Source organism: Fringilla coelebs (assembly GCF_963513975.1).
Source record: "Fringilla coelebs genome assembly, chromosome: 1".
Classification (NCBI taxonomy): Eukaryota; Metazoa; Chordata; class Aves; order Passeriformes; family Fringillidae; genus Fringilla; species Fringilla coelebs.
Genome location: NC_140028.1, coordinates 23,874,239 through 23,895,900, shown reverse-complemented (window position 1 = coordinate 23,895,900; position 21,662 = coordinate 23,874,239). Strand labels below are relative to the sequence as shown.

The window sequence follows — 21,662 nt, the reverse complement described above, 5'->3', positions numbered from 1 at the left end:
ATTTCCTATTTTATGATTAAGGAATCATCTATATTTTCCATTTTTACAATATACATCTGCTTGGGTACACAGAATACTACATTCTGCTGTCTCACAATACCATTGTAACATCAGCACTGGTTCAGTATTGTTGTCTACAGTGACAACTGACAAATGAATACCAAATCCTCTTTAACTTAAGAGAGCAACTAGCACCAACAGCCTTGAACATTTCTTACCTAATTCTACTACTGCAGAAAACAGCTGTATGATGAAAAGAGCAAGAATCAAAAGCTGGAATGAAGACTGCATACCACTAAGCTAATGTGTAATGTATATACTCACAGGAAAGATCCGAACATTAGCTTGTTAACATTTAGAAAGACTCTTCCAAGATTTTTATAGTTTGACATGTTTATTTTAGTTGGATGATCAGACTCAATGAACAAGCTGAAACAGTATTCCTCAGGCCCACAACTGCCTCCCTATGGACTTCTACAACCAAATGTTTAAAATATCAGAAATATCTGGATATTTGCATGAAGTAGTTCAATAGTTACTTCTTGTTCCATGCTTCCCTTTCTTCTCTTTCACGGATTACTTCTTTTAGGTATGGTTCAAGATAACGGTGATCCTGAAAAAGAAGAGATATATAGAAGAAATACATTTAAACTTAGAGCAAAGTCCAGAAACATCTCAAGTCATTTCTACAGACTATTTCTTTCTCATTCCTTCACTTTGACTAAACACCAACCTATCAAGAAAAACAAACAAACAAACAAACAAAAACCGGCCTTACTTACCCTGAAAAGGCAAACTTTGTATCTGCCAAGTCTGTGATGACAAGTTCTCTGCTGCAGCAACCACTAATTCCTAATGCCTCATCAACATAAGCAGGCAAAGTGATGCTTCCAGCTATGCCTTTAGAAACAGTGTTCCTTTTGGCAGATACTCAAATGTACCAGATCCACTTTAATTAGTTCAAAGTCCAACAATAATACTCCGGATAATCTCTTTTTGAGCTTAACTTCTAAACAGCACTGTAAACTTGTATTTGATAGAACACCCTCACCATGTTTAACACTTACAAACTAAACTGCTGCTTGAGGAATTAAGTGACTAATTATTCAATGCAGCAACTACCTAAATATGACCTCTAAGACCTAAAGAAACAGCCTCTGCTTATTCAGAGATTCATTAATACCTTTATACTCTTCTACAGTCAAAAGTTTAACGATAAAATTCCTCTCTGCCAGGTAATCTGGAGAAAGCTGAGGTGGACAGTGATGCAAAGTCTGTCAACCAATTCACTACCAAAAAAATTAAATTTAGTTACATTTGATAAGGAAAGTGCAGTTTGTTTTTTTAGACTTTAAACAAGGTGACAATTATTTTCATGCATGATTTCCCTTCAAATTATTCTTCCTTGGTACCTTCATGAATAAAAGCTTTGGCTCAAGATTTTCTGCAAGATTAAGAAATTAATCAGAAAAGCAGGAAATCTTTAAGAATTCTAAAGCTATTTACATTGTATTTCTTTATCTGACAGCTTAGAAGAAGTATTTTGTCTGAACACAATGTGCTGTGATTCTGAGCTGAAGTTTAAGCTTCTGTCATCTTGATAAAAATTTAGAAATTTGTACAGAAAAACAGATTTTTAAACTGCAATCAAAAGTGTTTTCCAGAGGTATTCCATGAGCTACTGACTCATACACTATAAAGAACATGTAAACACGTGTCTCCCCAGAGAATAAAAATCTCAACTGCCAGTCCTGCAGTGCCATTTCAGACCTGCACCTTGGAAACACTCCGTACCTCTTCATACTTCACCCACTGGTCTTTGGGAAGGATCTGATGTTTCAAGCTTAAGTCCAGTGCTCGCTTTATGCGAAATACTCTCTCATTGTACAGATGTTCTGGAAGTCTCTTCAATGCTTCTTTTACATCATCATCTTCATGCAATGTATCATCTCGCATTAACCCTGTACCAAGAAGAATTTACAGTACCACGGAATAAATGTTCTTCAGTAAGATTTAGGATTGACATTTGCCCACGTACCATGGGCAAAACACTTCCAGCACAAAATTATTAAGAAAAGTCAAACTAATCCAGGAGAGCCACTAATTGCTCAGAGAGAACATGCAATCCTAAACACTGACTTTCACAGACTCCATTCATTTTTTTCACTCCTTTTCTTAAAGAGGAATAAGGAAAATGGGTACTTAATTCAATGTGTTTCATGAGAATATACATACACAGAACAAAAACTTTCCTGGATCTAAGGGGTGAACTTCTGTGCATCTAACTTTATATCTCTGTTAAAGGTGACTGTCCAGGTAAAGGGTTTTTGAGAGCTCTGAATCCATTAAAGTCAGTCAGCCACAGATGACACTCCTTCAGTACTAAAGAATTTTTCTCTAAACTGCCCTGTTCATAATGACTAGACCTGTGCTGATTATATGAAGCTATGGAAACCCAAACTCCATCTTGGTGCGTGAGCTCCAAATTAGAAGTCAAATCAGGGAGAAACACCCAGTCTTCTCAAAACTAAGCACACTCCCACACCTTCTGTGGAACAAAGGATTCCTGAAACTCAAACAACCTTTCTGTAAGGTTCAGTACTAACCAACTAGGACAGTTCAGTATTAACAAAATAGGACAAAATATTACTTCTGTGGCATTCCAAGATGATACCTACTGACTTGTGGGTAAGTTTTCATCTCATGTGACTGATTTGGCAGCAGTGTCTCAATAAAACAAAAATTTCTTTTGAGTCATGTATTCTTAAATTCAATTTTGTAATTTATTTCAAAGGCACAGGGAGTACTGCTGCTAGTTTAATCACTATATTAAATTTGGTGCTTCTCTAATTTTTTACTTGCATTTCCAGAAAAGCAGCAGAAGTAAGAATTTCAGCAGACAGGCATTATAAGAGAGGAATTAAGCACTGCATCTTTAGAGGAAGGATCTAAGCTATTTGTTTACAGTTTTCTTGTATTTTTTTTCTAACTTCCCCAGGGCAGGTATGTTAACTTCCTTCAAGAGATTTGTTTGTATTGTGGCGAGCAATAAATTGCAGCATCTGAATATTCAGACTCTTGCCGTACAAGAGCTGTTCTGCCATCTGTATGGCTGAAACAAACTTGGTAACAACTCTGAATAAACTGAAGACAAAACCATGAAGGGACCCTCTTCTCCTTAAGGAAGCCCTGTTCTGACACCTATTCCACCACTGTGCAGGCCAGAGTGATGCCAGCTGAAGTTATGGTGACACAAAGGGCAAAATAACTATAATCTTTTTTGCACTTTGGATACTTTGCATAAGTACTGCTCATAAGTACTGCTGACTACTGTTGGTGGGAACCTCTCCAGGTTCACGGGCAGTCTTTGGGTTAGAAGACACTGGCCAGTGAAAGTGACTTGGTGGGGAAATGTAAATAACTGAGTTTTTTCAACTGCCTCAGCTTGGCCTTAGCTGTTATAAGTTAATTCACTGGAACATGAGCAAACACAGAAATAACGGAAATAACAGAAACAATTGAAGCTATTGCCAACTTTTTTCACCCCAGAAGTAGCAGCTAGTTTTGATCAAAAGGATTTATGCCAACCTGCATGCACATATGCCAGCTATGAACCATAACTAGTCTGAGAAGTGTTACATTTGCAGTTTTTAAAACGCAATGAAACACTTACCGTATTTGTTAAATCCAGCTGCATTATAATACCACTTGCAAATCTTCTCAAAGAGGCGACCACCTCCTGCGACTGAACATGACGATCATCAGTCGCACAGCAAGATAAAATTCAGCATTTACACATTACTGTGGCAGTACACAAATATTTGCTGGCCTCCAACACAGGCAGCAATGTAACATTGCATCAAGTTTGAATTTGACCATACATGACTTGGCCTCTACTTGTCAGTATCCATAACTGACACTGAACTCATTACATACAAGAGTTTAACCCATTTCACTAAGTCTGAATATTAGGCTGCTTTTAGACTTGGAAAATGCTACCAATTCCTCATCAAAGACAGCAATAAAACTCTTAGACTCCGTAACACACACACATACACGAGCCAAACCTATAGCATCTGCATAAAGCAAAACCATCAGGCTTTTCCAATAATTTATCTAAGTTCCTTGGCTTTCGCTATGTGACTTCAAGACCAGCATATTATTATATTGTTAACCTTCTGCTCTCCTCTCCAGACACTTGAATGTTATTCCTTTTTCAAGAAGCTGCTGTGAAATCCACACTAAAGCCTCAAAAAAACCCCAACCAAACAAACAAAAAAAATTAATCAGACAAAAAAACCCAGACCTCCACATCACATATAGCACGTTCACCTTCCTTTAAATGTCGTTTGGGACGGCAGAGGTGCTTTTACACAAAATCAAATACCCCAACAAGGGGTCTAGAAGGCCACGAACGGCACAACACGGGCAACGCAGTACGGGTGAGCTGGTTTACCTGACTTTTAAGTCATCTGTTTTACCAGGTCATCCCCAAAACACCTCAAAAGAGCTCATTAGAGCACTACCTCAGCAGGTTACTTAGTTACTCCTTCGTCCTTCAGGGCCAGACAAGGAATAACCTCAGACCGACTGCGCTCCGAGCGGGTATCCGCGCAGGGCAGCAATGCCCGAGGCCCCTCATGAGCAGCCCAAGGCTTCCTCTCGTGCTCCCGAGCGCTCTCTGCGCCCAGAAAGCTCAGTTAGCGGGGCCAGGCTCCCCCAGAAAGCTCAGCCAGCGGGGCCAGGCTACCCCCGCTGCCGCGGAAGGCCGGTGAGGAGACTCGTCCGGCGACTGCGGAACCGGCACTCGCTGTCCCTGTCAAGGGCATAAAGTGCACACCGGCTCCCCGGCTCCCCCTCTCTCCGTCACGGCCCGCCTCGCTGCCCAGCGCGGGCCGAGGTGAGCCCAGCACCGCAGGTGGGAGGGGGCCAGGGACAGACCCGACCCCGCCGCCCCTCAGCGCCCCCGCTGCCCCCTCGCCTCACCAGGCGCCCTCGCCGCCATCTTGCCCTCAGCGCAGCGCGCGGCCCCCTGGGTAAGGCGCGGGGCGGGGCTCGCCCGCCAATGCCGGCCCGGCGCCGGCGCCTGCGCTGTGGCCGGAGGGCAGAAATGAGTGACGGAGGAAAACAATAGAAAAATAAAAATTTCGCTTTGTAAAGCACGGTAAGCAAAGCAACAATGGGCCACACCAAGGAGAAGAAACCTATCCCTGCTCAGGTATGGCAGCCGCCAGGTGAGCGGGGAGCACAGAGCGCTGCGTCTGCCCAGGCCTTCCTTCAGGAGGGGAGCACTGAGATTTGAAAGATACAAAATGCGGACGTGGGGGAGCACAGAAACAGCGAGTAGGTAACGCCGTGGGCAATGTCAGCCAGAAAAGCTTGTGGTCTGGGTTTTTGGTTTTTTTTAATCGTAAAGCCACAACGTTTTTTTCATGATCCTCAAAAAGTTCTTCGACCCCCTCTCCCCTTCAATTTTAGCACTCCCTTTAAATGTTTTGTGCCCATTCTTCATCGTGGTTCGGGGGAAGCTATTTCTGCAGAGGCTTAAGCATTCAACAGTTCAAAGAAACTGGTTTAACTCTGGCAGCAACCTACCTTTAAATATTAAATTCCTACATTTAAAAATATTAAAGGAATTTAAAGCTCAACATTTGAGACATTCAAAATATACAGACTGTAATACAATTTCTGTTACAATGGTTTGTCACATGTAATACATAGTAATAAGGCTAGTGGAGAAAATATACAGAAGTTAACTCCAACATTATGAACCCATATTTCTAATAACATTTTTACCGTAAACATTATTTTTTACAATATAATTTGAAGATTACAGTTTGATATTAGCATTTAATACAGTAAAAAATCTAAGTAAGCATATTGGACTTTGGATACTTTTATTTAAGAGGAGGAAATGGGGGGAAGTGCTTAGTTAGCACATTTGAGCCACCATGAAATTTGTTATGCATCTCCACCAAGAACAATCTATTTAATAGAGTATTTCAAGCAATCTTTCCAGGCCAATGGAACAGAAAACAAGAGAAAAAAGACAAAAGAGGTAATCTCAGATATATATTGCAGACAATGAATGTGGTTTTTCAATGTGTTTCAAGCATTTGTTTTTCAAATTCTTAATTTGGATTAATAAGAATTTATCCAAACTCATAATCCAGAGATCACTACTATTCTCATTCTTTAAATCTCTTTAATCTTACTTTATTTGCCACCTATTAGCAGAATTTATAGCCTTTTGGATTTTATTTTGCTGTGTGCATAAAAATTGCTATTTTTAGCTTCAACAGTGAGGTTTTAAAACATTGAGGCATTTTCATTAAATAAGTTTAAATCCAAATTAAAACATCTGGATTTCAGATTTCCTGAGCTGTTTTTAATGAAGGAATTCAAACTTCTAAACAACATCAAACAGTTCTGCATGTGGATTTAGGCAACTTTTTCATTTCTCCCAAATACACCGTGAAGCATTTGATAATTCCATATTAATGTGCTTTGTTTAATGATAAGATTAAGTATTTTCAATACTCCCATGATGCCCAGTGTCAGAATTTACTTCAGCTTTTACAACTGACCAACTGTATCACCTTAATATATACTACAGCCTCTTTTCATATGGTTACTTGTGTATCAAAGCCACACGAATCTCATTGGTATGGGGGGGAGAAAAACTCAACACAGGGAAGAGAAAAGTAACTAAAATAAAGTTCTTCTAGATCTCAGGGACATTATCAGCTTTTTTTTCTTTTTATAGTTTTCCTAAATTCCATTTGCTGGGTTTTTTTTTCTGACATTTCTAACCAGCTTTTAGGATACTAATTTCAGTAGCCAGCTTCAAAAAGAAACACCTTTGTAACCTATTGAAAGAATGCCTTTCTGTATGAGGAGCTTCACATAATAATGGTGTGATTCTTTCTACCATACAAGGAAAAGAATAACATTATTATTATTATTAGCTCAAGCAGGTAAACACAACATTACTTCACTACCACACTATCTTGCTACTCTAACTTTTGGGGAAGAGGGTGAAAGGAGAAGATAACAGAGGGCAAGACAGGGAGTCACTAGCTAGATTTCCAATCTCCTAGAATTCTGCCATTATCAAAAGAAAAGAAGAAGAATTTGAATTTACCTTTCTGATAATGTGCTGCATCATCCACTCTGAATTAAGTTAGTGATTAATTACAAGGTTTGCATTAGTAGCAATCAACATATTGGCTCAATCCTTCTGAAATACATTTTTAAGTTACTATAAGTATTACTGTAAGCCTTTAAATCCTACCCACTTCATAAACAATGACTTCTTAAACCAGTAATTAAAAAGTTGAGAGACCTTAAAGGGAAGTAGTTTTATAAAATATGTTTATTTTGCAACTTAATTCTATAATTTTTTACATGTGTTACTAATCAAAGTGTTTTTATGAAATTTTCAAAGTCCTGCATAGAGGCTTTGGCAATGTCTGTACAAAACACCTCATCGGGCAAGGATACCAGCTGATCCAGGGAGACGTAGCTGGGTTGTGCTGGGTCATACTGGGCTCTTCCCAAGAATGCAAGAAACATATGCCTCTCTCTGATTCGTAATAGCTTTGAGTTGAAAACCTAAGAAAGAAAAAGGGGAAAAGTTTTTTAGGTTGTTGAAATTTCAGACCCTGAAGCATCAAAAATTAGAGCCTTTTTGAGACAAACTGGAGATCTAGGAAGCAAACAAATAATATGCTTATTTTCCTGTAATTTACGTCAAACACCAGGTAGGTTACATTTATATATAAATTATCTAAACTCTAAATAAACACTTCAATACAATGTGCTGACATACACAACAAAAAACAGGGAGTGATACAAAAAACCTAATGTGCTTGAGAGTTGTTTCTATGTAACAACTCTATTACTTTGTAATTATTGTGTAATCACAGCCAAGACAGTGGAGACATTCAGTAACATGGAACACTTTCCCTCTGGTATCAGACAGATTCAAATGACCACTGTTACAAGGAAGAAATGAAGAGGTGACCACATGCCATAATGCAAATAAACTGGCACAGTGGCAAGGGCAAAGGTCAGTGGATTTGACTCCTGTCATGATAACATGGCCAAAAGGCAAAGTGTGGTGGTTCAAAGCAACCATTTATCTTCTGCTACACAGCAATGCCTACCTTTGAAGATACCTGCCACAAAAAAATAATCTAGACAGTCAAAGATGAGAACAATGGTAGGGGAAACACAAAAGAAATCAGCAGAATATTTAAAAAGAGAGGGAAGTGGGGAAGATGAGATGCACAGTTAAGTCATAAAAGCAAAGATATAAGTTCATTCCTGAGCAGTACCATTGTACCGCTCAGGAATGAGAATAGAGAAGAGATGCTGAATAGAGAGAGATGCTATATATATATATATATATATATATATATATATATAAAATTAATTAATATATACTATTGCTGGAGGCAATAATGATGAAAATATGAATGCTACAGAGATTTTACTAAAAAAGAGACTCCACTGATGGAAGAAGAGCTCCATGAGGATACAAACAAATTTAAACAAGGATGGAAAAACAAAACTGCTGTTCCTCCTCTGCCTTCCTTGAATTTTAAGAGGCAGTCAAAATACAGGAGGAAATTAAAAAACACTTAACCATCATTTATAGCTGACAGAATGGTTAAAAGAGCAACTGTAACATCAGAGAGAATTTGACAAAAAAAAAATCCTGTATACTTCCTACTTTCAACATTACTGTCATTCAGGATAAAGTGAGTACAGATGGAGATAAATATGCATTTGTGAAGGCACAAGGTAAAGGCCCAACCGTATATAAACTGATGTGCACTACCTGTATCCTGCAATTCACAGTTTTCAAGGGTGAAAGGGAAGAATGGGAAAGAGAGGGAGAGACTGTGCCAAGAATAAGGAACAGAGGAAACACTCCACTTACCCTACCAAACAAAAGGAAGAAAAACAATGAGGTGAACCACCATAAAGCCAACACAACTGAGAAGAAGTGAGCAAACTTGTGATAATTTACAGATCAAGGAGGGCAAAGTGACAAAGATGAGCATACAAGCAAGCATCCTTGTCAAGTAAAGATTAAATAGCAAGATAATCAAAATCTTGAGGAATAGTTTTATTCCCCATGCAATTTTAGCTTTCCAGCCACTTAGATTCTCTACTAGACTTGCTTTAGAAAGAAAGATACTACAGTTCAGAAGTTGAAATTTCTGGTTTCATTTTTACCTTGTAAGAAGACAGTGCAACTGCATGTAGGCATTGGATAAAGTGACTAACACTTTCAGCTTTTGTGATGAAATAGCAGTAATGAGGATGTAGACAAAAAACCAAAAATAGTAATCAAGAAACAAATCTATTTTCAATCCCATGGTATTTTAGCAATTGCTGCAGCAATAAGAAGACCAATGATAATCTGATTGTCTAATTGACAGAACTTCTCTTTCCTTTACACTGTATTTTCAGATCCTAAAATTTCTAAAGGTTACTTTTTAAGTAGACAAACCTGAAATAAATGTTTATATTTATATATAATGTTATCTAATGAACAGATCTTCTGCATAATCTGTCTTCTGTTGCATCTCTTAGGTAAGATTTCAGGACAAGCAAATCCCTAAGCAGGCAGTAATCTCTCTTGCATGAACACAGAAGAAATGAGCATGACTACCTCTGCTGAAAACCTTAAATATCACAAGACTGTGGGTAGTGATGTCACATGTGCTAAGGGAAAAAAAGAAGCAGTTCCACACGGAAATCCTCAAAAGTTTCTGGATTGCTAATAAAAGTTATCCCAATTAGAGTAAAAGCCACAGGCTAGCTGAAGGATTCACTTATGTTCTGTATAGAGCAAGGCTCCACCTTGAGCACATTAGTGAAGTGGCTGTGACAAGAGCACCTACAATTTATTCCCAGATCAACAGCTCACCTGAGGAAAGCGAGTAAGCATGTGGTGGGGAATGCCCATTATGTTGTGTAAGTAGTCAAATGTCTGTTTGAGTCTCTTTTTACTTGCAGTTAAAATCTTGGGAGTTTTACACACCATCTGTTGAATTTCATTACGTTGAAAACCAAGTTCAATTTTACAAACCTGAAAAAGAACACAATTTTATCTTTGCAAGTCAGCTTATTTTACAAACAGCAAACTCAGCTTCTTTTAACGTGCCACTGAAAAAAACTAGTGCAAAATTCTTCTATTCTTTTTTACACAGCAACAGGAATGCAAACCACAAAAATATCTGCCACTTCAGTTCTTCTCAAGTCAGACAATGCAAATTATTTATTGTTCTAGATTAAAGTGTAATTTGTCTATAGAATATCCCCAGAATAAAGGTAATTTCTGTTAATGTTATGTATTTTTCAGTTTGTTTGAGATATGAACAAAAAACCCACATCTCCATATGGCAGCTAAAAGCATAAAAATTCTCCCCTAAGAGTCCTTTATCATTTTCAATACCACGCTGTCAAGAGACCTTCTTCCTGTGGAGCTGTTGAGCTCTGTAAAACACAGCAATTAAATAGCTAGTGCCTACTTTTGCTAATGTATCCAAGGTACATTTTTTAAAATAGGGAGTATAATTTCTATAGTCTTCAACTTAAGACTGCTGAACCTAAAAGAGATGTGTAGAATACATAGTGCATTCGATTTATTCTACAGCTCAATAAATTCTGAAGTAAGATGTCTTTTTCAGAGACTGCCTTGACTTCAATTATGATTTCCCAAAAGGAAAACAAAACACATTTTTTCAATAAAATCATGAGCACTCCTCCCAAAGTGCAGAATGGCAAGCAATTCATTGAGTTGTTGAGAAAGAATTCAGCATACAAGAGTGTCTGTTAACTCAGTCATTTCTATCCTCCAGTGACACTTACAAGCAGCTTGTTTTCAGTCATGAAGTGGGTGTGCTTGCCAGCTAACATAACCACACTTTCATATCAAACTAAGGTACTTCAATTGGCAAGAAGGTGGCGTTTTTGTTTGCCAGTTTGATGTGCCAAGACTGCAGCTCTTTTCCAGAATTGCTTGTCAAATATGAAGGAAAAGACTTAGAATCTGTTTTTATACCTTAGGACTTCCAAATCCTTACAGGGAACTGTTTCTAGAGGCAACTATAATCAGGTCTTTCCACTCCTCATTTTAGCTTTTCTTCTTTATAAATATTTGTGCACCACACAAAATACCAATCAACTAAGACAGCACTCAAGTATGGAAATAGGTGTTTGCACGAGTGGTATCTTCCATGGACCTGAATTGGCAGGGGTAACTTCCTGCATCATGCATTAACCAGAGTTAAGACCCCATGTTAAATCACTGCAGAGATAAAGCCAGGCCCACTGTAGAGGTAATTGTGGCAAGAATCTTGAGCTTTTATATTCTACTCTGTGACATGGAACAGCTCCATCAACATGATCAGTGAGCTCAAGTGTAAGTTGCTTTGACTGCACTCAGTCTGACAGCAAACGTGTTTAATATTCAATAACTCTCTAGGCCACACATGCTAATATCCTTATTGCATAAGCCTCAGCAATACTCAAGGAAGTAGGTTTCATTCCCACAATAGGCAGTGGTAGTGAAAGCTTTGACAGGTTTTACCCTGTCAATGAATCTCTAATTGTGCTTGATTAACCCTCAGAGGATGGACTAAGCAATCCTTCAGCACATTTAGTCCATGACTGGTATGACAACCAAGATCAGCTATGTACTTGTTTCTAAGTAACAGTCCATTCAGAATGAGGGGTACAACCTGACCACTTCTGAACTGTTGGTATGTGATTTCACTTTCCAAGTACTGTCCTCCCACCATCACTTTAGGACATACAGGTCTGAACACAAGATTCTGAATCCAACCTCCTGAAAAGCTTGAGCTTTTAAGAATTAGTACATTCCAAAAGTGGGGACCTAAAAATCCTTCCTTTCTTTCCCTTTCTCACACATTTTAAAAATAGAGGTGCTATGCTGTATTTCTTGGTAGATAAACAAGATAGTCACATAGAACTAAAGACATCAAAACCACATTCATTATAATAATGGCTCCCTAGCCTGTGGAAACAATGTGTGTTTAAAAGAAAGCACTATTATTTAGAACAGTCTGCTGCTTTCCAGTCTCCTCCCTTACCACACACACATTTCAGATTGCAAGATTTCTAGTGTTTAATAGTTTCAGAACAGTGAGTCTGTCTGAAAATTATACATTTTGATTTATAGTTATTTGTTATAGAATAATGGAATTTCACAAATTGTTACACTACATCATGCTGTTTGGCCTCGATGGCTTTACAGCACAGTAATTAAAGCAATACACTCTCATTTTCAAAAGGGAAAGGAATCCCCATGGGTTTGAAGTTATTTACCCAACAGTTGTTAATAATGACCATCTGCTATCAGACAATAGGTGTCAAATGCACATTTTGGCAGGCTACTTACCTGCCAGGAGAAAAATAATCAACTGCACATTTCTTGCTCGTAAATACTCATGGACAATCCAAGTTAGCAAAAAAACATAATAATTAAGGGGAGGGGAAAAAAAGACTGAGTATTTTTCTACTCATTAAAAAAATGGGTAACCATTTATGTCATCATAAAGCAACTTTTGGCAGGAAGGCAATACACCAGAATAGAAGAGAGAATAAGGTAATGCTCCATGCATTGAGTAAGCTGGCATGCTATAGAGGAAAATACATGGTTTAACAGTTACTTTATATCACCACCAAAATTATTTAATTAAATTTTTTCTACACACAATCCCCTACAAGAATTTTATCTCCTGACAACTCTTAAACTATGTACAATACACTTTTAATATCTATTCATAAGCTCACCTGAAGATTTTCTTTTACAGGCTCTATTTTGCCAGTCAGTAGCCTTGGAAGACGAATTACCAGATCCTTTGTCTACAATCAGAAAAAAACCACATAAATTAAAGAGTTTTACAGAAGACTTCGAAAGAAAGATCCTATATAAACTTTTGTTTTTGCACTTCATTTTATCTCTACACCAAAGATGAATTTGCATGAAATAGCAGTAGGTTAGGATGCAAAATCTTACTCAAATATGTTCTTTTGGAAAACAAAAAATAATACAATTGTAAAGCAAACAGGAAGAGGGAGTAAAAGCATGCATCAAAAGGAGAAAGTATGCTCAAGTGCCCAATTTCTCCCAGCCCTAAAATTGTTTCTTCCCATCTTTTAAAAAAAAGTAAATAACACACTACCCAATGAAGGCTATAAAAGGATTTTTTAGTGGCAGTGGAGCTAACTTTTGAATCTGGTTAGACTACAGAGTAACAGCACTACAAGACATACTCCACATTCCCTGAAGTGTCTGATTACTTGTAGTCCACCCTGAGTACAAGGCAGTGGCTAAAGGAGGAGATGTCTCACCAAATATGGAAAGGCCAGCAACAAGGCACTGTAGCACCATTCAGCTAACAGAAGAACCCCAGATTCCACTTGGAATTTAGTATTCATTGCAATCCCCACCAACTGCAGGACACAGCTAACACTGCCCACATACTCCAGGCAAGTTCAGCTACTACCTGCCCTGAAGATCCCAAAGCACGGTGCTGAATACCCACTAAGCAAATGAGCAAACAAGAGGTCACGCCTGGGAAGCTGTGCTTATGACTCGGCATTCATCTTGATAAGATACTCACAAATTAGATTTTTTTTTAAAATTCTTTAAGTATGTTAAAGTATCTTGAAGAGATGAAGAGCACCAAATAATTTTCCAGAAGTTAAAAGAGCTGCTTGCTGTTTCAGTAATTAATTCAGTCCTCTGACCCACCTCAAATAATAGAACTGGACGTGCACATGCTTATTTGATAATAACCTGTAGCAGGTCATCTTCAGAAAATGTACTTCAAGACCTCTGAATGTCGTATCCATATCACTTCCATAGACAGTTAAAACCATGTTACCCTCCTATAACCCTCTAGTGACCTTACTAACGTTAACACAATGTTTCTTGAACCTCCAAACACTTGGAGTATTCATATTGCAACACCTGTCACTGTCACTAACAAAATACCTGAACACTTCAGTCTTTACCTTTTTTACACTGAGACCAAGTTCATTTTTGAAGAAACCCAGTCTGTTATCCAATCTTTCCACTGAAAACAACAGCAAATATGGAGCTCTTGAGACCATCTGAGCAATTTCTGACTTACCAAATTTTTTTGATTTTAGGTAAGCCACTCTAGAAAGAGAACAAAAATAAAATAAAATCCAGTGATGAAAATTATATTGCCTCCATTTATTCAGTGATCACTTAAATTCCTCAGTGATATCTTATAAATGGACAGATGTTCTAGCATTAACATGCAACCCTGCCAAAAATAATTAGGGTGAAATCTGCAGTTATCGTAAAAGCAAAATACCCTGCCTTCCAATTAATTAGAAGTAAAATAAACCTCAGAGCAGTATGTCAATACTGAAGACAGATTTTAATTCCTTCCAGCTGTACTTAAGCAGATAACTATGTTAACCTACAGCTAACTACCAGTCTGTCTCTACATCGCAAACACATTAATAGGGTATGGACAAGAAGATATATACAGTCTTTTGCTATTTTAATGAATTCCATTTCTACTGCTGAAAGAACGGAGTTCTATACCTCATACACTCCTGTTCTGCCAATTGCTCTGGAGTAGAAATATCATACAATGATACTGTGTGTAGAGATGTTGTCGAAAAAGACATTTCTATATCAGCCGAAGTTGTGTTTGCCACAAATAGGTCCCTATTTTCAGTCACTTGTCTAACAAGTGAGTAACAAACATCTGGTTGTCAGAAAGCAAGAGGAGTTGACTTAAGTTTTGATATTTAACAGGGCTTGCTTTTTTCCTTTCTTTCCAAGTCAAAACTTTTTCCAAACTTTGATTTCAGTGAAAGTGAAATCCTATTTCAAGTACCACTTGCAGTAGATGATTACCACAGCTCCCAGAAGAAAAGGCTTGAAGAGGGAAAATACAGCACACCAAGTAAAGAGAAAATTTACAACTAAACTACAATTTGGAGAGGCTTCCTCTGGTACTAGATGAGAGTAGCTGCAATGAGAGAAGTATTTGCAATAAGATCAACTTAGAGCATACAAGAATTGGCTTATCTGGTAGTAATTAAGATAATAATTGGGATGCAGAATATTCTGCAGAAGCAGATATTCAGCAAAAAATGGGCTTTCTGTTAAACCATGTCTTGTGCAGAGAAAAAAATAAAATTACCTTCCAGTCACTACAACTTCCCTCTTTCCACAAATCCTCAGAAATTAAGTTACCACAAGCCAAAAACTCCCAGATGGAAGATATAAAAACAAGCTCTAGAGGACCAATTCCTAACTGAGCAGGCACCCCAACACAGAAGGTGGCACTCTAGGCTCCAGACAATGAAAATGGAACTGGCACAGCTTCCAAGCATCCCAGAAACAGCTAAATGAGCAGATTAAAATCAAATCTTTTGGTTGTCCTGACTTCCACTTCTTTTCTCTTAACAAGTCATTAAGATTCACACTTGAAGCATTTCTTCCTGGAAAGGCAAGAAACTTAAAAGAGGGATGGCAAGATTGTAGTAACCTGACTGTAGAAAATTGAATATTAAAAAGGAACTCAACTATCCAACCTGGCCAAAGTCTGAGATACATCTGTGCGCGCTGGCACTGAGGTTAGCCCTCGTTCCACTACAGGGCTCAGCAGTTCTATGTAGCATGTTAACAGTTTTAAGTCATCATGAACACCAGCATAAAACAAAGCATCTGGTGCAGCTGCAGTACAGACACTGATTTGCAACTGTCAAAATTGTTAGGAATTATGGAATGTTTTGACTTTTACAGTGTTTATCTGAAGTCAAATGCCAAACCTATTGAAATTTGTGTTTTGTTTCCTGGCAACATGGGATCCATAGCAATAAAACATTCCAGAGTGATGTAACCAATACCACGTCCATCTGCACCAAACTGTTTATGCAAAGGTGATACTCAGCTTTCAAAAGACAGCTATTTGAGACACACTCACTTCGCAGACTTTATAGCACACTTACTTTAAAGCTTGCAGGAAATCATTCACCAGTGTCAAACTTACAGAAGAATCATACTGCAGAAAATATGAAGAAATCAGATTGCTCTGTTTAGCCCTTTCTTTACCAACCAGCCAGTGCCACAGGAGTGTCACTGAAAATAAAATCTGACTTCATGGAAGAGTTAGGCTATTTATCACAAAAAAATCCCCAAATCTCTCTTCAGAAGAGCATAAACAGTCTGGTCTGATATCTAAACTCACAACTACTTCTGGAAAAATGACATAGGGTATTTTTTTGGATATTGTTTGTGAAAGGCCACGTATTGAACACAAGATTAAAAGAACAGAGGGGAAAGAAGTTAGGTCTCTGTTATACAAGATATATATTTGTGTGCCTGTTTCTAAGTATTGGTGCTTTCAGATTTCTGTTTCAGACAGAAATGCTACTACATGCAAGAGCCAAGACAAGAGTCTTTTTCTCTGGAGTACTGGGAAGTTTTGAGTTCATTAAACATGCACATATATACACACATGATTTGTTCTGAAAAAAATTATCAAAACAAGAATAATATTAAAAATTAAGGTTCATTTTAAGGATTGAAAAACAGTTTAGGGCCATACAAGTGTGAACAAACACACACACAAATTAGTTCATCGTAGTGTTGTGTTGAGTTTCAGCTGGACAACAAGAAAAAAAAGTCACCAAAACCTTCTGCTATTAGATGTCAACACAGAATAAATCTGGTCTGCTTCTTTGACTGCAGAATTCGTGAGGTTTCAAATTGTGACAGAAGAGTTTAATATTGTTCTACAAATTTATGTGAAGCCTCAGGGATGTCATTTTGGAAAGAAAGCTGACACAAGTAAACCAAGTGACCTAAGATGGCAAGCTGCTTCCTCTGTGAGAGAGACAGGGATGGGCAGTAAAATTTGTTAATAGCCAGTTTTCAGGTGGATGAAGGTGTTTACTTATGATACCATCACACATTATTGCCAACAGATGAGGGGGCACCAGAATACTCAGCTAGGGGTTGAGTAAGAAAGGAGGCAGCAGGCAGCACAGGTTCCTTCAGACAAGGTTAAACCAACTGGGAAACAAGATCTTCAAGCCAAGGGACTTAACACCCTGCTACTTCTTGAAAGGCTTACCTGGTTTCTAAAGCTTCCAGATCTTCACCCAGGATGTACGGATTTTTGGTCAGGAACGGTCCTAGTTGATTGTCTTCTACACCCACATCTTTAAGAAACAGGAGTATTTTTTTAACATCTTTTTCAAAGTCCAAGGTCAGTAAGAGCTGACCTGCCTTTTGACGTTTCTCCACTTGGGATAAGTCAACTCCTACAACAAACAAAATTAGACGTTGTTTTAATTAAACACAGACCTTGCTTTCTGTCAGTATTTCCCAAAGGCATGCTGGAATTTATAGGACTACTCAATTTTTTGCACTGATTTTGCATACTTTAATTACTCAACATAGCAAAGCTACACCATCTTGTATATTGTGGAAAGATTCCAGATAAAATAAGCAGTCATATTAGAAGCTTTTGCTGAGTTTATTTTTTGAAGAAAGACCTTTGCAGTGAATCCTGCATGTGCCACATTTAGAGACCTGCCCTTCTTGCACAGAAGTATATGTGCATGAAATTTCCAAACCTGTTATAAAAGGGAAGATGACAATTTTGCAGTGAAGTGACTTTGTATACTGACTCACACCTGACAATTTCTTACTACATGGGGACAGATTCCCCCTCTCAAATATTAATTTCTCCAACCTCTTTCTAGTCTTCCTTGCACATTTGGGCAACAAGGTGGTAAGAAAGCTTGAACTTGGGTATCTCTGTAGTCCAAGTGTTTTTTGATGAGAAGGAAGGTTCTTGTCAATCCCTTCCCTCTTGACTCTCCAGTGTGCTGTGCCTCACTCCTAATGTTATGCATAGCAACCATTCTCTTTCCTTCCTTCCAAGGATGAAGAACTGCACCTTGTTTTGCAGCAAATTAAAGCATCCTTAACCAGCTCAAAAGACAAAAGACCAATTAAATTACAGTGATCCCCACCTTCTGAAGCTGTGGGAGATGCCTCCTTCTAACACCCACAGCATTAAGGGACTAACCCCAGCCAGCTTTGTTTCCCAGTAGTATGGCATTGCTAGTCACACAGTCCCCTCCTTTTGTCCGTTTACCCTGGATAACATTCTTTTTACCATTGGTCATTGCTCCCATTTTCAAGTTTATGAGGTAACCAGTAAGAGCAAAGCACAAATTACAGGATCTGCATAGCTTCTGCCATAGGGAGACCACACAAACAATAGCACACATACCTAGGTGGACAAGTTTTGCAAGGGTTTCTGAGTGATCAACATAATCTCGGAGCGTGGAAGACTGAATGGGGAGAAGTGGTTCTGCAATGATCTGTACAGCTTCTTCCTCAGAAATCACTTCCAAAGCAGATGAAGGTGGGATGTCATCCCAGTCTGAGAAACAAATATAGAAGACCCAAATGCATTTTGTGAAAGACAATGCTGCTCCCACCAAATACTACACAGATCTCTTAAAATCCTTTCCAAAATGCAGGAACACCATGACATATGATAAACAGCCAGCCTATTATTTGAGAACATAAAACCATAGACTCTGCTCCCGTTTTTTGCTTCTGTTCCATCTCCTGGTCACTGCCCATCAACTTTTAGTCATATGGCCAAATCTGAGAGTAGTACCCAGCAAGCCTGCCTTCAGTCTGCTGCCTAGACCACTGCAGACAACAGATCATATCGCCCTCTGGAAAAGGATTATCTTTCATGTCTTCACAAATGCATTCTTGCCTGATCACAGCCAGATAAAAGGCTTCTGCAAAGAAAATTTTTCATAACCTGACCAGGCCACTACTTTGTGGCTCTCCTGAATATGATGCCTGAAATGCAGCTGTTTTAACTTTCAATGTATTTCATAGCCAACTCCAGCCAAGCTATTATGTGTTATCTGTTACAGAAAGGCAGCTGACTGCCACTATCTCTAACAGCAAAAGGAATAACTTCCTACTCACTAAGGTTTCAAAGGGAACATCATTATGCTTGTTTTCCCATAAGTGTTCCAAGTCACAAAACTCAGTGTCTTTAAAAAACAAATTCTCTAAGTAGATCTATTTTTCCATTGGTAGGAGCTCAAAGCAGCAAGATTAAGATTGCTGTTTGCAGGCTAGCTGCTAGCATCCACATCAATAATTAATTTGATTACTGAGCAGATGCCCTGATTATAAACTCTTCAAGAAGGGGATTTTCAGTGCTCTTTACCTTTGTATAATGGCTTCTGAGAGACCAGGGTAACACCCTTCCAAGTCAAGAAACAAAGGCACACCAGAACTCTACTACAAGTAATTCCAAAGTAATTAGGATGTGCCTAATGCTCCAGGAAGAGTTGCACAGAGTAGCTTGATAGCTATTGAAGGTCTTGTCTTTTTCTCAAAGCCTCAGAAACAAAAGCACAGTAAAATGTTTTCATCAACACTTACATTGAACAGGAACTCTCTAGGAATCTATTGGAATATCAAGTGTTTTTTTTCAACTTGTTGAGGACCAAACCAATATACAATAAAGTCCATTTCAGATGCATGCATGCCTTTCATTGCCGCTTTAAGGTCCTTACACTTAACTCCTAATGGGAATCATACTTCAAGTTACCAAAACCCCCCAAAAATATCAATTAGGTTTATTTCATTATAGAGACTGACAACTGGGCAAAATGCTACACACACACACACACATTCTCCAGTCTGCTGGCAGATAAAAATCTGGCAAGTGGATAAACTACATCGCAGGTGCAGCCACATACCAGCTGGCTGACCCACCACTTTGGTACAACACTGTTTCAGAACCAGCTACACACACAGATCTCTGGTGCAGGTCTGAGCCACCCCAAATAATAAGCTCTGTATAATCCAGGCTGGCTGGGCTCAAAACAGAATCTGAACATGCAAGGCTGCTTGTAATTCAGAGCAAGTTTTCTCAGCATACCCAAAGTAATTTGAAAGGATGGAAATATTATAATCCTTGTTCAGATGTAAAAATAGGGGGGAAAAAAGTGAGTACATTTCCTCAGGGCAACAACACCAAGGCGCCGCTGTATTTATGTCATTTCGTGTCCTTTCCTCAGAAGACAGCTGGGTGAGCATTTCTCATCAGAGCAGTGCTTAAGGAGGCTTCACAACACTGCCTCCTGTTGGTCATTCCTGATCCCTCCAAGCGTGGAGTGTGAGCTGCTTCACGCATGCAATCTCCCAGCCTCGCTCAAAAAAAAAAAAAAAACAAAACCAAAACAAAACAAAACCACCAACCAAACAAACAAGAAAAAAACCCAACAAAATAACCCATAAAAACAAAAAACCAAGCCAAAACAACAACAAAAAATTTAAAAAACCACCAAAACCAAGCACCCAAAAAACCCCAAACCAAAACCATTTAGTTGGTACCACACAGCTGTGAGGGAAAGGCAAACATATGCAGGTAGGGTTACGAAAACTCCTTCAAACAGCAGCTCCAGACCTACATTTCTACCCAAAACATTATACCTTTATTTCACTTTAAAGGTATTCTTTGCATACACACATCGACCACAACTATCTGAATTAACTACGGAGCTAATCAGAAGTAAAAATTGGGAACTCCAGATACATATTTTAGGCAAACAGGGCAAAAAAGGAGAATCCAGTTGGGGTTAAACCACAGCATACTGAAAACATAATTTGAGGATTCGGGAGAATCCTTTAAAGCCTCTTACCTTTGTCCAGTATCTTTGCATTCAGATCAGGTAATATTTCTGGTTTTGCTAGTTCCTGTTGTACTGAAGGCAAGTTACTTTCGGGAGAAGAGAAGGCTCCATCCTTGGCGCTGTCGGGCGGGGAACAGCTCCCTGTGGACACCTGCCTGTAGGCCTGCAGTGGGCACAGAACCTGCTCCTTTCCAGCGGGCAGCACAGCCAGGCGGGCAAACTCACGGCAGGCCCGTGCGGGGCAGCCGCCACCCCGGAGCCTCCGAGGGAGCGGAACGGCACGGGCCGTGCTCAGCAGGCAGCCCCAGCGGGAGACGTGCCGAGCCCACAGGGCCATCATCCACGGCAGCACGGCATCCTAAGGGCAGAAAAAGGCCGCGGAGGGACACGGGCGCTGCTGCCTCGCCGTAGAGCACGAATCCCCCCCTACAAAGCACCACCTAGCTGCCTTCAGGCTTTAAACGCGCGACAAACGGAGGGGCCGGGTCCGAGGCCACCGCCCGCCGCCCTCTAGGACAGCCGTTCCCTTGGGAGCACGGGGGAAGCCCAGCCAGCACCTAAACCCTCTCAGGGGGACGGCGCCCTCCGCGTAAAGCCGCGACCGCACAGGGCGGGGAGGCTGAGTCGGGCGGCGCCCGCCGTCCTCCCCTCGCAGGGCTCCCCATGCCGGCGGCCGCTGCGTGCAGCCTGCGGGAGAAGGGGCAGTGCCCGCCGGCCCGGGAACAGCGGGACCCTCCGGAGCCTCACCTGCGTGGCGTGGCGTGGCGCGGCGCGGCCCACGTGCGCGCCCCGCTCTCCGGCCCGGCCCGGGCGAGACCACTCGGAAGGAAACAGGGGGGGGAATTAGGCAGCAAAGTCCTTTTCTCTGCGTGTTATAA

The 21,662-nt window shown here is 39.7% G+C and overlaps 2 protein-coding genes across 2 annotated transcripts; both read right to left on the bottom strand.

The window, feature by feature from the left end:
- Nucleotides 1-375: 375 nt before the first annotated feature.
- UQCRB (ubiquinol-cytochrome c reductase binding protein) lies at nt 376-5,049 on the bottom strand. Its single transcript, XM_084226655.1, has 4 exons — nt 4,987-5,049; nt 3,674-3,745; nt 1,795-1,961; nt 376-613 (listed from the first exon to the last, which is right to left on the bottom strand). The coding sequence occupies exons 1-4, from the start codon at nt 5,003-5,005 to the stop codon at nt 536-538; spliced, it is 336 nt and encodes a 111-aa protein (XP_084082781.1). The 5' UTR covers nt 5,006-5,049; the 3' UTR covers nt 376-535.
- A 539-nt stretch (nt 5,050-5,588) lies between these two features.
- Nucleotides 5,589-21,650, bottom strand: MTERF3 (mitochondrial transcription termination factor 3). Its single transcript, XM_084218469.1, has 8 exons — nt 21,532-21,650; nt 20,794-21,142; nt 18,342-18,494; nt 17,172-17,361; nt 14,062-14,209; nt 12,835-12,906; nt 9,944-10,105; nt 5,589-7,614 (listed from the first exon to the last, which is right to left on the bottom strand). The coding sequence occupies exons 2-8, from the start codon at nt 21,122-21,124 to the stop codon at nt 7,420-7,422; spliced, it is 1,251 nt and encodes a 416-aa protein (XP_084074595.1). The 5' UTR covers nt 21,125-21,142; nt 21,532-21,650; the 3' UTR covers nt 5,589-7,419.
- Nucleotides 21,651-21,662: the final 12 nt, after the last annotated feature.